The sequence below is a fragment of the Blastocystis sp. subtype 4 genome, assembly GCF_000743755.1.
Source record: "Blastocystis sp. subtype 4 strain WR1 chromosome Unknown seqid_0127, whole genome shotgun sequence".
NCBI classification, from domain to species: domain Eukaryota; class Bigyra; order Opalinata; family Blastocystidae; genus Blastocystis; species Blastocystis sp. subtype 4.
The window spans coordinates 1-15876 of NW_014569420.1; the positions used below are offsets into that span (position 1 = coordinate 1).

Sequence of the window (15876 nt, forward strand, 5' to 3'; positions counted from 1 at the left end):
AAAGCGAAATTGGGTGTACGTGCATTTGCTGATGCTCTTCTTGTGATTCCAAAGACGCTAGCAGAGAATAGTGGATTTGATGTGATGGTTGGAATGAAGAAGGTATTTGAGGAATAGGATACAATTCTTGACGTGCAACATGAAATTCAGAAGGAGAATATGAAGGGTGGAATTGATATTCTGACTGGCAAGGCAATGTTGCCTTCTATTGAAGGAGTGTGGGACAATTATCGTGTTAAGAGACAATTCATTCAACTAAGTACAGTCATCGCCAGTCAGTTACTCCTGGTGGATGAAGTAATGAGTGCTGGAAAGAATATGGGTCAACAAAGTACAAACAACATGGAAGAAGACGTTTGAATTATTAGTTAGAAGGTGTTTGTTCCTATTCGTTATCTGAAACTGGATTCAAATACAGTCTAATCGCGGGGAAACCGTTCAGTCTAAAGAGGTTCATTTTATAACATGAGCTTCCCAAATGTACCTCTAACAGCTGTTGGAGTTGCTCCACAACCTACGCCTACCAACTTGTATACGGATATAAGCAACCTCTTCATTCTGATCACCAATGAGTTCAGTAAATCTGGATCGTATCGTTATGAAACAAGAAAAGTGACCTATCTTTCTATGTGTAACAAAATTATCAACATAGCAAGTCAGTTTGCAATGAGTTACTATGTCCCAGTCCCTGTCAGTCATACTATTACTTGGATAGTCGATTTGGGATCTCTGGAAAGTGAAAAAATGAATGCTATTAGTTATCAGATACAGTATTATGTAGCAAATGTGAGTATTTGGATTGCTGTTGATTCTTAGTTCTGGGGAAATCTTCAAACAATTGACTTTTCTCTTCGAAACCAGATTCTTGCGTTTCAGCAGCTTCTAGTGCAAGAGGTGGATTTCTACTCAATGAGATATTTGCTTTCTGTTTATCGCCGCCATCTACCAATTCAGACTGCAGATACAGCGATCCAGAACATTATTCAGTGTTATTTGATGATTGCTGAATTGGAAACAGAGCTGAATCGTACTTGGTTCTACAAGGTGTTTCCTACCCTGCAGTATCCAGGAAATGGTACAAATCTTCGGTCGATTCGTGATATTCTGCGAGGAAAGTTGATGCATCTGGAGAATTGTGTTGGATACAGTAATATTAATGCAGAACTTGTATTTGGTAATGCCTACTTTATCAATACGGAGAAATTGACTCTCCTTGATGTCATTTATACCATTCCTAATAGTATCATTCTTGCACTTTCTCAGCTACGAACCATTCTTCCTATGGATGTCTCTAGTTATGTTAATCAGTACATGAATTATGTGATGACAACCCAGAAGGATATTACCACAAATCCAAGTATGCGTACGGTTTGTCAATCTATTGAGGAGTTCTATAGACTGATGACTGATTTGGTAAGAGTTTGGTAGAGATGCTGATGAGTAGTGTCATGTGGAGAAGAATCCAAGGGAAATAGCTCGACCCAAACTGAAGCGATTGCTTGATATAGAAAATGCATTTAGTCAATTGAATATGTATACTGCACTGAGTGCAAGTATGCGTGAAGATATTAGTCGTCTAATGAAGTTATATGGTGTATAGTAAGATGTTTGTTTGACACAACTATTGGGTTATTGAGAGACTTGATATGTGTATTTAGATCAAAACTCCAAATAGCATCTTCAACAAACAATCCACTATTGCATAAATGTTAAACATTTAGTTAAAAGGAACTAGCATAGATGGGGTACCCATTGCAAAGTAGAAAATTCCGGCACCCAGACCTCCAGCAACTACCATTGTCACTACCCATCCTACAAACACTTCAATCAACAACTTCCAATTAACACCCTCCTTGCCTTCTAAACAACCTACACCTACAGTCGAACCGACTTGACAGTGTGTTGTAGAAAGAGGAATTCCCTGACCAGAACCAACAAGGACAACAATAGCAGCACCCATCTCAATAGTGAAGCCACGAGAAGGAGTGACACGAACTAAATTCACACCAATCGAAGCCATGATCTTGTAACCCATAGTGGCCAGACCAACCACAATACCAGCACCTCCCAGAGCGAGAATCCAGATAGGTACAGCTGATTTAGCATCAGCATGGTGAGTAGTGTAAATAGCAATGACTCCAGCAAAGGGACCGATGGAATTAGCAACATCATTAGCTCCGTGAGAGAAAGAATCGAATGTGGCTGTGATGACCTGGACGAAAGAGAAGACATTCTCAGTGCGAGCATCAAACTTTTCAGCATTCTGATGGATCTTATATACCTTTGACTCCTCATCCTTCAGCTCAGCATGGACATCATGATCGAGAAGGTTGTGTACATTGTCCACCTTCTTCACTTCAACCTTGGTCTCCGTGGGAACAGTCACAGCAACCTCTGTAGAGGCAGCAGCAGCATCAGTAGGAGCAGCAGGAGTAGGGGCGGGAATGGTAGTCTTCACAGTCTCCTCATCAACAATATTCAGAGACTTAGTACGCAGACGAGGAACCATTACGAAGTATAGAATCAGACCAATGACCAGACCAATACCACAAGAAATAAGCAAACCAAGCCAGTAAGGAGTATCACTTAGCCCAAGCTGAGGAGTACCCTTGTAGATAATGTACATAATGTTCACAGCAAAGGTTATAGCGACCAGGATAGGATAGAACTTAAGAGAACGCTCAAAAGAATTCTTAGCACGAAGAATCACGTTACGGACGAACAGGAACAGAAGGAATGATAAGATACCAGAGAGAACAGGAGACGTAAACCAAGAAATAACAATCTCCCAGACCTTTTCCCAATGAATAGCACTAGATCCCTTGGCAACAATACCACAACCGACCAAGGCTCCAATAATGGAGTGAGTAGTCGATACAGGAAGACCACACATAGTAGCAACAATAAGCCACACTGCTGAAGACATCAGTGCACACATGTTTGCTACCATCAGGACTTCGGGTTCGTTGGCAAATAAGTCTGGATCAATAATATTCTTTGCAATTGTGCTTGTGACACGAGAGCCCATCAAGAAAGCACCTGAGAATTCCATAACGGCAGCAATAATCAGAGCAGTTCGCAGAGTAATTGCCTTGGCTCCTACAGATGTTGCAAAAGCATTGGCGACATCATTAGCACCAATACCATAAGCCATCACGAAGGCCACAAAACCAGTGAAGTAGGGAATCCATGTGTAGGTAATCATTTCTTCTACCTTCCTTTCGTATATTTAAGAAATAATGATAAAAGCATAGTTGAAAGGGTGAAGATTCTTTGTAAGATTCTCTCCCTAGTCATGGCAGTTTCATTATGGTTCTTTTGACCAATCATATGCGACCTCGAGATTCTTTTTGCACTTTGCTTGTCATTGAAAAAGTGGAATCTTTTGGTTCCTATATCATCTCTACTGATAATTGATAAATATGTTCAAGCGAAAAGACTTTGTGAGATGTTGATAGCTACACTCTAGAAAATAGTCTACAAATGGCATAATCGAATATTTAAACAAACAGAGTCTGAATAACCCGACTTCGCCTAATTATGTCCACCAAACTTCTCACGATAAGCCTTCACTTCTTCGGGCTCGATTCTCTTGAAAATAGGAAGAATTTCATTAATCTTGTGTCCAGCAGGAATGATCTCTTCATACTTCTCAGGAATCTTACCATGGTCAAAGTTCAACTGGTAGCAGACCTTATCAGCAAAACCTGGCATAAATGGTTCAAAAATGTTGCTGATCAGATAGATCAAGTTCACAGCCACATAACAGATGGTTCCACACAATTCAGGGTTCGTCTTCAGCACAGTCCATGGCTCTGCATCCTGCAAATACTGATTGCCCAGACGGGAGATCTCCATGGCCCATTTCAGTCCTGCCTTCAAATGAGTTCCGTACATAGCCTCATTATACCTATTCTTCATCTTCCAACCATAATCTTACTTCTGCAGAGTGGCATTAACATCTTCAATCAATTTCAACTCTCTCTCGGTCTTTGGTCCACAAGCAGGTACTGTAGCATTCATTCGATTATGAATAAATGACAAACAACGATTGACAAAATTACCCAAGTTTTTGAGCAATTCATTATTGTTCTTATCAGCCAAATCCTCCCAATAGAAGGCTGAATCCGATTGTTCAGGACGATTTGATAACAAATAGAAACGCCAGACTTCACTTGGAATGTCCGTTTCCTTGGCCTGATCACCAAATACACCAGTATTCTTGCTCTTACTGAACTTTCCGTCCTCATAATTCAGATACTCAGTACATGAAATTTGACTGACCAACGTCCAAGGATCATGAGTACCCATCAAAGTACAAGGGAAGATCACAGTGTGGAACGGAATATTGTCCTTGCCCATGAATTGAACCAGACGAACCTTCTCTGGATTACACCACCACTGCTTCCATTCTTTCGTATAGTTCGCTGTGATGCTAATATAACCAATTGGAGCATCGAACCAGACATAGAACACTTTGTCTTCATATCCCTTCAGAGGAACAGGAGTACCCCACTTCAAATCACGTGTGATACAACGAGGTTTCAAACCATTTTCAATCCATCCATTCGTAATATTGATAGCATTTGATGACCAATCATTCTTCACGGAAGTTTCACTCACCCACTTCTTCAATTGTTCTGCTTGATCAGGCAGATTGAGGAATAAATGCTTAGTTGTTCGCTTCTCAACCTTATGAGAAGGACCACCCTGCTTACACACAGGATTGATCAGTTCAGTTGCATTCAGTAGATTTCCACACTTATCACATTGATCACCACCAGCACGATCATAACCACAAATAGGACAGGTTCCTTCAATGAAACGATCAGCAAGGAAACGTTCACACTGATTACAGTAAACTTGTTCAATCTCTTGTTCCACTAATTGATTCTCATCCACGAGACGCTTAAAAATAGCTTGAGCGATTTGTGTCTAACAATGAATATGTTACCCCAGCCCTACTTGTGGCCAATCATCATCCTTATGAGGATCATTTGTAGATGTTCGACCAAACATATCAAAATGAACATCAAACCAATCATACACTTGCTTGTGAATAGCATGATACTTGTTACAAATCTCTCTGGGTGTCATATGATCAGCCTGAGCTCGAGTCTCTGTTGCTGTTCCATATTCATCTGTACCACACACAAACAGAGTATTCAGACCACGTTCACGACAATACCGAGCAAACACATCAGCACTCAAAACACATCCAATCAGATTACCTAAGTGAGGAACATTGTTCACATAAGGAAGAGCTGACGTGATCAAAATGTTCTCTTCACCATCCTTTGGTAGAACCTCTTGCTTTGGATACTCACGCTTGCGTTTCTCTGTGGCAATTGCCGTCGCTCCTGAAGCGAACTGTTGCTTTTCCTCTTTCTTCTCAACCTTCTTTGGCTGCTGTTTCGCTACTACCTTAGGACAGGTCTTTTGAGACACAAGGATGGAAGTACCAATAAATGTAGGAGCATTCTTAGGAGCCTCACCTTCCAATACAGCAACAGAAGCACTAGATAAGATACAGATAACAAGGAATACACTCTCTTCACATACTTCATAAAAGCAAGATACTTCTTACTAAGTGAAGCAGGACAGGGATAGGGGCTCTTCTTAGCAATGCTAGGGTATATAGCACTAACAACCAACAGATCATCAAGCGAAAGAGTTGTTCCTATATAAGAATCACAGATACTTCTCTTACCATGCAGATACGTGTTGTCACCAAGGACAGCAACGATTTCATCCAGATCTATATTCAATATGAACAATGAGACATACACTTATGTACATCAGCATAGATAGCTTTGATTTCATCCGAAGAATTATCCGAAACATCCTTCAGACCTCCAGCAGACAGAACAAATAGCTTTCTGCAGGCTATAGCAAATTCCTAACCATGAGGAAAAACAGACACCATCACCTGGCTCTTCTCAATGAAGGTACAGGTTGTGTCCAGAGGTGTTCCCTTGACAAGGAATTTGCAAATGTCAACAACTCCCTTAATGGACGTTTCAGGAGTGATTAAAACAGGTTCATCTATCCGAATGAATCCATATTAGACAGTTTCTCATACCATCTTGTACTGGTTCCACTTCAATGTCAATCTTGGAAACTTGAGCACAAGCCAAAATAGCTAACAGAGTGTTCTGATTTAAGAAACTAGTATTCAGTTGGAGCTTCATAATCAACGAATTGTGGCTGCTTGAGGAACTATAGAAAATGGCAAAACCCCGAGCATTTGGTCCTAAGACTAGATGAAATGGATTTTGATAGTCTGTTGCAGGGAATTAATGGCTTCAATGACTTAAATTCCCTGTTGCAACACGAAGAGGTACTTCCAGATGTACCAGAGATATCGGAACCCAATGTAGTACTCTCGGGTGTAACTTTTGAAAAGCATGGAATATCAGATACAAGGAGAGAGGCGATCAGTGTCCTTCGCACTCAACTTATCGAGAAAGAACGTCTTCTTTGGATTAACCGTAATTTGCAGAATAAGATTCAAGATCAACTTAGTACAATTCAACGTCTTCTTGGAAGACGAGGAACTGAAGAAGTTGAACAAGTTCCATGTGAGGAGCCAAGTGAATTCAATGTTAGCGAGTATTCAAAACAGATTCTGCGTTCATTTCCTGTAGAAGGGAGTAGTCGTTACTTTTCACGTAAAACGCATTCTCTCCCTCGTTTTATGTCTGAAGATGGCAAGCCTTTGACTCTCCAGTCTCCAAAGCGTTCTTTTACGTCTAAGCAATGGTCTGAGAAGAGTGAAACAATGCTGAAAGAGCTTGTTATCGAAGAATGTAAACAGCTGATCAATGTGGGTTCGATTCCTCTCAATCAGAGTGGAAAGGTTCAAGCTTATCGCGCTGAAACGACACCAAGTGAACGGACGCATTGTCTCCAGGTTCTTATGCCCAATCTTATCAATAGTTTCTCTTGGGAGGTGATTGCTAGTAAAGTGGGTCATTCTCAAACGGACTGCTTTGTACACTGGATGAACTGTTGTGATCCCTTTGTAAATCAGAATCCTTGGACTCTAGAAGAGGATAAGAAATTAGTTTTGGCAGCAGAACGAAGGAAGAAACGATGCTGGGTAAAAATAGCTTCGGATGTAGGAAATGGACGAGTTCCTATCCAATGCTTTCAACGTTATATTCGTGAACTCGAAATGCAAGGTAGTTATAAGAAATGGACAGATGAGGAAGATGGAATCTTACTTGATACAGTTCAGAAAACTGGAACAAAGGCATGGAAAGTAGTAGCAAAGAAGCTACCTGGACGATCTTGGGATCAATGTCGTTCTCGTTACTATCAAGCTCTCAAACAACGTGGAAAGAAGGGAAGATGGAGCGAGATGGAGAAGTGTCGATTGTTATTATATCTCTATTTCTATGGACAAGATAATTGGTCTCTGATCGCTCAGAAAATGGTAACTCGAAATACTGCTCAATGTCGTGATGAATGGAGTCGGTGTTTGTGCCCGACAGTTTCTCATGAACGATGGACAGCACGAGAGGACAAATTACTCTTATCTACAGTCAACACAAAGGGAACAACATCCTGGATAGCAGTGAGCGCTGTTCTTCCTGGCCGAACCGCTGATGCTTGTAAGACTCGGTATCGGTTACTGAAAAAGAAGTGGTGACATGGTTGTTTGTTCATAATCTAAAACTTGTTAGTATTGTCTAGTACTTGTCATTTATTGGTATTTCTATTCATAATCACGTATTCCAACTCAGCATGTATCCTATCTCATCATTAGAGTTGTAATCGGAAAGAAATAAGAAGAAATGACCCCCTGGATTTGAATCTGAACAGAAAATCGTGAGAATCTGACTATGAAGATGGGGTACGATTCAAGTCCATCCTTTGGTGAAGCCAAGAAATACTTCTGTTGTCTCCACAGATGTAAGTGTTCCTCTCTTTTAATCGATTCTCCCCAAATCGATCTGTTGAATTCCGCTGTGTTGATAGAGTCGCTAATTCTCTGTAGAAGTAACAAATGTCCAAGACTGTGTCGAAGTTCTTCCCCATTGAGGCTCCTGCTACTGTTGAGGCCAAGCCCACCAAGCTGCGTGCCACCATCACTCCCGGAACTGTTCTGATCGTTCTGGCTGGACGTTTCGCTGGAAAGCGTGTTGTGTTCCTGAAGCAGCTTCCTTCTGGACTCCTTCTTGTCTCTGGTAGGTCGTTTGTGAGGAGAGTAAGTGTGTAGGACCTTACCAGGTCAACAAGGTTCCTCTTCGTCGTATGAACCAGTGCTACGTGGCTGCCACCTCCACCAAGGTTGACATTTCCTCTGTCAAGATTCCCCAGGCTGTGAATGATGCCTACTTCAAGGCTCCCGCTAAGAAGTCCGAGGAACTCTTCTCCAAGGAGTATGTGGTAGGTGACTAGAGATGGTTGTGATCATGTAGCCCATCGTTTCTGAGGAGCGCAAGGCCAACCAGGAGGCTGTGGATGCTGAGTTGATGAAGTGCATCGAGAAGGTTCCCATGCTGAAGGAGTACCTGCACGAGAACCCTTCAGAGAGGTGATCGTCCTCATGATATGAAGTTCTAAGTCTGACTGGTACTTGTGGAGATTTGATGATTGTTTGTTTAAGAGATGCGAGTGATCAGTCTTTCTTCTCTCGTTTGTCTGATTCCATTATCTATAGTGGTAGTTATGGAGTCAGTACCCGAAACTGTCAAAGAAAGGGTGTTTGCATTTGGTGAAAGCGATTTCCTAGTGGAGAACTTCAATCCCGAACAATTTCTCGCCAAATATTCAACAACATGTGAATTGGAAGATCTTAAATCAGATATTACTGAATTCCTTCAACATTGTGAAAATGCGATTATGAGCATTATGAACAAGGATTATGAGTCTTTCATTTCTCTTGCAATGAGATTAAATGGGTTGAAGGAGAAAATCAGTGCCATTCGGACTCCCTTGTCAGAAAGTGAAGGACAACTGAAAATTCACAAAGAAAATTTGATTCGGGAATGTGAAGCACTGGCAAGTCTATTAAAAAGGTATCGAGATGTGGAAGAACGGAAGCATTATCTGCAGCAGTTTATGGATCTCAATAGTCTTCTGGAAGAAGCAGAAGGAATAGTTAATGAGGTAAGATATCTCATAGGATATGATATTGAAGGAAAAGCAGAAGAATCCGACTCAGATGCAAGTCGTGGATATTATGAATATGGAACGAAGCTGCAGAGATATCTGCCACGCTTCCTCGATCTTATCATCGTCTTCAAGAAGTACAAGTGTTGTTGCATCCTTAGAGATAGAGGACGTTCCTTTCTTGATTATGAGTAAAGATCGGATCGATGCTCTGCGCAAGAGTGTTATCAACATTCTTCGTTCCGTTTTTGATCGAAATGTGCAAGGAAACAGTTACAACAAGTTCTATTTTGATAATAATCTCATAAACAGGAAATTAGCGTTAGTTCTCAAGTGTTATGTACTTCTTGATATGGTGGAGGATATTCAGAACTATTACCGCGAAAATTTCGTCGTACCCTTTATCGATACCATTATCACAAGAGTCTTTTCTTGTATGCATATTCATATATAGGAGAAGCTGGATGGTGCCAATCGGAACAGCTGTAGTGGTTTATCTGTAATTCTCGACTCTCTCTACAATTATATTGCCAATAACTGTACTTCGATTCTGGTTAGTAGTAAGGAAATTGTGATCATGGAACCCGATGAGAAATCCCGCTTTGTCTACGATTTTTTGATTTCCAGTATTTGGAGTCCTATTGTTGATTTCATTTTCCGGCGCATTCCCAATCTCTTTGTCGATGTCTGTTCTTTGTATCATTTCTAGACTTGTGGAGCCCACAGTATTTTTCAACACAATTATTCTCTTTGCAGTGCCTTTGTAACCAAACTATCTCAGTTGGCCGATAATCAAGAGTATTTTTGGAATCATCCCAAAACGATATCTTTCTTTAATAAATGGGAATTAACCGTATATATCACATCTCTCTCACTGGATTTCATGACATCGCAGATCTCCGTCTTACTGAAGAAAACTGTCGGAGAATCAAAGGAAACGACGGGTAATTGAAAGAATGAGCTATTACATGTAGCCAGCGTTCAACAAAAGATGAAACAAGATGTGCCATTTCAATTGGACGCGACCACTGTACATCCAAGGTGGCTTGATGATCAATAGATTACTTACTCATTGATTTGTCGTTGCTTCACGCAAGAAGTGTACATTCCCCGATGTTGTAAGGATCTCCTCCAGTTAGCCTTGGCTTTGATATCGCGATATTTATCCTACATTACTGACACTTTGGCTGTGAGATCCATAGATAGTTGATTAATGTGTAGTCATTTGGAATTCCAGAAAAGGAGACAATTTTGGCATCTTCATCGGTTTCTCCACAACCTTCGACACCCGTTAGTACTCCTACGATTCCAGATACATGTGTTCCGCAATTGGTCGATCTTGTGCATGTAAGAGTGAATGAGGGTATTAATGGGAATAGGATTTTGTGCTGCTGAAGAATGTATTGAATGACCAGTTTGTGACACAAACCAAGAATGTGTTGAAAGAAGGAAGTACGGAATTAACGGTGATTTTGAAGGCTTTTTCATATGTGTTGGAAAACGAAGGAAATAAGGTTGTGAATACGTTAATGGATACATTACTGACGATCAATCTGTATAATGCATCTACCTCGATCAGTAATGCTCGTTCTGTCACTAGTAGCTACCGAATGACAAATAAACCTGGTAGGGCTTGGATGAAAGAAATCACGATTAGCTCCCACAAGTCCTTCTTTTTATGTTTCTAGAATTCTTTACTATTATGAAGGATTTGATAAGAAGTATTCGAAACTACTGAATATTGATAGTTCGTTGTATTCTTCATGGAAGACTCAAGTAGGATAGAAAGTGACCTCTAATTGTGTAGTTGGTTGATGATGTATGCTTACTCTTCCATTCAACCATCGAAGACATTTTGCATACAGTGAACGTAGAATGAGTATTTGATTATTAGATTTCGCGTATGGAGGAAGTACTCTCAAAACATCGAAAGAGAAATCTTCCAGGAGAAAGTGTGGATGGAGTTGATGAAACTGACGAAGAAAAGATGAAGCACCAATTGTTGTTGGATGTAACGGCTCTGAAATCCCATATTTCGGAACTGAATCTGGTACTTCCTGCTTCCTACAACAATCTCTTTTCTATGGTGTACGGTGCTTACAATCAAAAGAAATAAATCGTGTATATAGTGATACATGTTTGTTTTCATTTTCATTTTTGATTTCTCGTTTGTTGCATCTTGAATGCGAAAGCAGGACGACAAGGAGAGTTTTTCAGAATCATCGGTATTTTATTCTTTTGTTGAGTTGATGGTAGAGACATGATGAGAATACTCCCGAATTGTCTTCTTTTCAGGGTTTAAATGTAAATGTACTAATAACGGGAGGTTTATGAGAAGCAGAATCAATCATCAAGCCGTTCGGCTGTTTCTGGACAGCAGAACAATAGAACGATTTCTAGTGAAAGTGGTAATCGTCCTCAGGCCCAGGTACATTTTTAGGAAGTGGATGAACTGTGTAGGACTCCGATATGATGTCAAATCTTCCCTTTTCAAACCAGCAGAACTCTGTAACACCAGTTTCTAACTATTCTTCATACTTAAGCATTCCAAATTCAAATCAAACAAGAGTCTATGTTCTTTTTCATTATGGTAATTACGATGTAGATTCCTACATTTAGTAATACGATTCAACAGGGAAATTCCCCGATTCCTTTCTTTTATGGTCAGACTCCGAGTCAGATCAGTGTAAGTGTGCCTACAGGTCACCAGTATATGGCTCTTCCTGCTCCTCAAGTTTCGACGACAGGTCAGCAGATGCCTATGACCGATGTCGATGGAAGCGGGAACCTCCGACCACATGATGATCATGGACTGTCAATCGGCCAAATCGAGATGATGGAAGAAGGAGTTATCAGTATGGGTGATGGGGTTCCAGGTCGCTCGGAAGGAACTATGATGGTAAGTCTTCCAGCAGAACATTCAGAAGCGTCTGGACAACAATCCAGTACTTATGATTATGTGTCAGAATTACGGGGAAATTATGTCAATGTTCAGAATGCAGTAGATGGTGTAAGAGTCAATTAGAGAGAGTAAATCTCAGATAGTCCCTTCTCTCCGTATTCGCAAGCCGAATTGTATTGAATGGAACTATCCTCTCGATGAGAAACATTCAGTGAAACTCCGATTGGCCTTACAAGAAGGACAATTGTTTTTCCATTTAGACGACATTCTATCAAATGTCTGTGGATTAGAATTACAGCATTCACGTCTTGTGGCTCTAACAAAGAGCCTTGCTTTGGTTTTGATAGTCTGTTTGTTTCATGGGTAGTGGGATGAGAAAGTAAATGTAGTTCAATATGGAGATCTGGCTTTTGAGAAAGAAGAGATCTTCGTAACATATGATGGTCTGTTGAAAATGAATTCTTCCAAACCAACTCAGGGAAGTGTATACATGGACTTGAGAGTTGAAGAATAGCGAATTCGTAAACAAATTGCAAAACCTTTCAGTGCATTCATTCAGAATGTATCACGAAATATGACACAAGCCTTTGGTAGAGAACGATTATTACTTCAATCAGTGAAAGATGCTGACCTACTGACTACGAATTCCAATTTGGATAGTATTGTCAGAGTAAGAATTGATCATTGGTTCAAATGAAGGCTTGGAAGTATTATCGAATGCTTATTGATCGACTGGAACGTATGTTTGTAAAGGAGAGAATGAATAATATCCTAATTCAATCCCAAGTTGGTGTCTTAACTACAGATCCAATACTGTATTCACAAGAGCCAGTATACTTGTCACATCAACATCAAGAAGAAGACTTAATGCAGAGTCAGCACCCTATTGAAGGAACAGAGATTATCATGCAAGGAAATGTTCCCATCTCGAAACGAGTTTGTATTGATGGATCTGGAGAGATTCCTGAACATCAAGGAATGGTAGGTGGAATGGAAGGAGCCGAAGGGAGTCTTGTATCCAACAATCAACAAATCATTGACTCACATGAATTGGATACTTCCCTTGAACAGTCCAATGAGAATGATGTGAATGCCCATCTGGGTTTGCTTCTTTCAGGACAGACTCCTGGTGTGATGGAATTTCCTCTTTCTAATTCAACCCAGCGATCACAGCCTAGTGACAGTAACACTCACTTTGATCCTTCCGTGTATGAATCAATGCTGAATTCTGGAAATCAAGTTTCTGAGGGATATTTGGACGATAACAATGGTATTCTAAATTCAATGACACACGAAGAAGAACATATTCACCAGACCACAGAACCTAATCCATCAGGATCTGATACTGCTCGTCTTCCTGAAGAGGGAAGTGATGATGAAGATAGCACGATTTGGGTATTCCAGAAATAGAACCAATTATTACATAGACATCCGACTTCATAAGCAATAGCCAGTCATCTGTCAAGAAAGGGAAACGTTGTCCAGTATGCTCAAATCGTTGTGGCAATTCATCGAAAGTGTGTTCTGTTTGTAAGACAGCTTTCCAGCGAATGAGTCAATCTGGTAATATGATCATGGTATAAGTGATATGAAGTGAAACGATACAAATGTTCTTATCCGAACTGCAGTATGCGATTCAAGTATGAAAGTCAGTTATTGTCGCACATTCGTTCTCATCAGAATGTGAAGGTGAGTTATTGCATTCGATCTGAAGTGTAGATATTCACGTGTAAAATATGCAAGAAGAATTATTCTACAAGCAGTGCGTTGAAATGTCATGAGCGAATTCATAATAATGAAAAACCGTATATTTGTGATTTTCAAGGGTGTCAGAAGGCTTTTCGAACAAGTACACAACTTAAGCAACATCGATTACAGCATACTGTATTACCACGGATATGATGACACCGTAGGGAGAATTACCATTCAAATGCACATTTCCCGGATGTACAATGGCATTTCGCACAAAACGTATGCTGGAACCACATTTGCGAAGTCACACCAATACGTTTATTCTGGCTATTGGCTTCATGTCTAGAGAGAGCCCACATCGCTGTGAGGTTCCAGGATGTGGAAAGGTATTTGCTTATCGATCTGGGTTGATGGCCCACATTAAGAATGTTCATGATCAACACCATCCTTTCCGATGTCCAGAGAAGAATTGTAGGATGCAATTTGCCACGAATTCGCAACTTCAAGAACATTATGAACGGACACACAAACCGAAGTTACCTGATTCGCACACATTTGGTGAATTGGGCTACCCAAGAGATTTAGGAGTGGACTTTTGAATTGTTTGTTAAGTAATAATCCAACAAATAAGGTTTCTGAATTGAAAGAAAAAAGCGCCGAGGCGGGATTGAACCGTCGACCTCACAATCTGCAATCGTATGCTCTACCACTGAGCTATCGGCGCATCTAAAGGGAACCCTATTCATTTCTATAAAAAAGGATAAAGTGGGATCACCAATATTCGATACTCAGAATAAACGTATCCGAGTATTTGTAAACGCTATGCTGAAGTTCTTCAAACGTACAAGGAACTTCTTCACGACCTTGTTTCTTAATATCCTCGTTTGGTTCATGACTCATATCTGGACTTCACGCACATTCGTTTCGATTACAAGCATGATTTCGAAGTATTCACCGATGACCAAGGTAAATGTGGAAGGGATTGGTGATGAAGTAGCCGTTCACAAGGTTTATGGATTGGGTGAACCGCTATATTGAGGACAATCTGATGTTTTACAATCGAGAGAGACGAACGGCTCTGGTCGTTGAGGCTGATAATGCTATTGGATATAGTCTGTGCAAAAAACTCGTGAAGAAGAACTACCATGTAATTTTGGGAGTGAAAGAAGTTGGACGTGGATTAACGTAGGATCTGAGATGGATTTTTATTGTAGGATGAAATCCAAATTAACTAAAATCCGTTCTTATGCGAGCGTTTCTATTGTAGCTATCGATATGTCCAATCCCATGAATGTACTGTATGCAGCGAAGCGAATTGTCCAGAATTATGAAAGTCTGGATGTTTTGTACTTAAACAGCAGTACGATCCGCATCGATCACATGAACTGGGATGTTCTCAGAGAAGCCTTTTTGAAGTTCCGTTTAGCATATCTCTGTACTACAGGCCGTGTGTATGAAGATGGACCCAACTTCGTTTCTGTGGCCAGTTCCGGAAGTACCGATTTGGGATTCAGTCAGGATTTTTGCCAACAAGTGTTAAGTCCGTTCATTCTAGCAATGGAACTAAAAGGTCTGCTCAAAGAAGCTGATCTCCCTGGCCGCATAGTATGGACTGGTTCTTCGACTTGTAGCGCTGCTGGATTCAGTTTTGATGATCCCCAGCATATCCGTGATGAAGAGTCCTTCTACGCACATAAGTATTTCGTACATCTTATTCAACCTGCTCTGAATGAATATCTCTTACATACTGGTGTACAGAGCTTTGAAGGAAGTCCTGGTCTGATTATAACAGGTACGTCGCCTCGGAATCTCCAGCGATGGACTTGGCTATTGTATCTGATTGGCTTTTTCATTCCAACAGTTCAGATCTACGCTTCAAGTGGAGCACGAACCCTACTGCTGTTGGGAACACATCGGAATCAATACAAGTACTTAGACCCGAATCATATGTATATGATGAGAAGACGATTGTTTGGACTTCAGAGATGTCGATATGTGAAGGACGTGGAGATTGGAGAGAGTCGCAGAGCATTAACAGTAGGTGAATGGAAGGGTCTTGATCAATAGTGGTTATATGATCTATATAAGCGACTACAGCGATATGATATTCTTACGGAGGGAGTAACCGAAGATATTAAACATTTTAGTGATATGAATACAGT

The 15876-nt window shown here is 40.6% G+C and overlaps 8 protein-coding genes across 8 annotated transcripts; 6 read left to right on the forward strand and 2 right to left on the reverse strand.

Moving 5' to 3' along the window:
- Nucleotides 1–1717: 1717 nt before the first annotated feature.
- JH06_3051 (phosphate transporter) lies at nucleotides 1718–3205 on the reverse strand (the record flags this gene model as incomplete). Its single annotated transcript, XM_014671884.1, has 1 exon — nucleotides 1718–3205. The coding sequence occupies one exon, from the start codon at nucleotides 3203–3205 to the stop codon at nucleotides 1718–1720; it is 1488 nt and encodes a 495-aa protein (XP_014527370.1).
- A 329-nt stretch (nucleotides 3206–3534) lies between these two features.
- On the reverse strand, nucleotides 3535–6191 carry JH06_3052 (methionyl tRNA synthetase; the record flags this gene model as incomplete). Its single annotated transcript, XM_014671885.1, has 8 exons — nucleotides 3535–3910; nucleotides 3941–4935; nucleotides 4966–5518; nucleotides 5548–5680; nucleotides 5711–5758; nucleotides 5788–5899; nucleotides 5930–6045; nucleotides 6083–6191. 8 exons carry the CDS (start codon nucleotides 6189–6191, stop codon nucleotides 3535–3537), a joined length of 2442 nt encoding a protein of 813 aa, XP_014527371.1.
- Nucleotides 6192–6268: 77 nt separating this feature from the next.
- Nucleotides 6269–7654, forward strand: JH06_3053 (snRNAa-activating protein complex subunit 4; the record flags this gene model as incomplete). Its single annotated transcript, XM_014671886.1, has 1 exon — nucleotides 6269–7654. One exon carries the CDS (start codon nucleotides 6269–6271, stop codon nucleotides 7652–7654), a length of 1386 nt encoding a protein of 461 aa, XP_014527372.1.
- Nucleotides 7655–8011: 357 nt separating this feature from the next.
- JH06_3054 (60S ribosomal protein L6) lies at nucleotides 8012–8546 on the forward strand (the record flags this gene model as incomplete). The annotated part of the gene is made up of 3 exons (XM_014671887.1): nucleotides 8012–8192; nucleotides 8225–8394; nucleotides 8442–8546. 3 exons carry the CDS (start codon nucleotides 8012–8014, stop codon nucleotides 8544–8546), a joined length of 456 nt encoding a protein of 151 aa, XP_014527373.1.
- Nucleotides 8547–8859: 313 nt separating this feature from the next.
- Nucleotides 8860–9887, forward strand: JH06_3055 (oligomeric golgi complex subunit 2; the record flags this gene model as incomplete). The annotated part of the gene is given in 4 exon segments (XM_014671888.1): nucleotides 8860–9117; nucleotides 9134–9544; nucleotides 9575–9816; nucleotides 9830–9887. The coding sequence occupies 4 exon segments, from the start codon at nucleotides 8860–8862 to the stop codon at nucleotides 9885–9887; spliced, it is 969 nt and encodes a 322-aa protein (XP_014527374.1).
- A 73-nt stretch (nucleotides 9888–9960) lies between these two features.
- On the forward strand, nucleotides 9961–11236 carry JH06_3056 (oligomeric golgi complex component; the record flags this gene model as incomplete). The annotated part of the gene is given in 8 exon segments (XM_014671889.1): nucleotides 9961–10064; nucleotides 10095–10161; nucleotides 10181–10309; nucleotides 10342–10467; nucleotides 10500–10746; nucleotides 10778–10896; nucleotides 10928–10990; nucleotides 11015–11236. 8 exon segments carry the CDS (start codon nucleotides 9961–9963, stop codon nucleotides 11234–11236), a joined length of 1077 nt encoding a protein of 358 aa, XP_014527375.1.
- Nucleotides 11237–11303: 67 nt separating this feature from the next.
- On the forward strand, nucleotides 11304–14313 carry JH06_3057 (metal regulatory transcription factor 1; the record flags this gene model as incomplete). Its single annotated transcript, XM_014671890.1, is given in 13 exon segments — nucleotides 11304–11345; nucleotides 11377–11424; nucleotides 11447–11548; nucleotides 11581–11721; nucleotides 11756–12130; nucleotides 12162–12359; nucleotides 12390–12524; nucleotides 12537–12692; nucleotides 12722–13417; nucleotides 13450–13585; nucleotides 13617–13735; nucleotides 13766–13906; nucleotides 13936–14313. 13 exon segments carry the CDS (start codon nucleotides 11304–11306, stop codon nucleotides 14311–14313), a joined length of 2667 nt encoding a protein of 888 aa, XP_014527376.1.
- A 413-nt stretch (nucleotides 14314–14726) lies between these two features.
- JH06_3058 (3-keto-steroid reductase) lies at nucleotides 14727–15781 on the forward strand (the record flags this gene model as incomplete). The annotated part of the gene is made up of 2 exons (XM_014671891.1): nucleotides 14727–14899; nucleotides 14929–15781. The coding sequence occupies 2 exons, from the start codon at nucleotides 14727–14729 to the stop codon at nucleotides 15779–15781; spliced, it is 1026 nt and encodes a 341-aa protein (XP_014527377.1).
- Nucleotides 15782–15876: the final 95 nt, after the last annotated feature.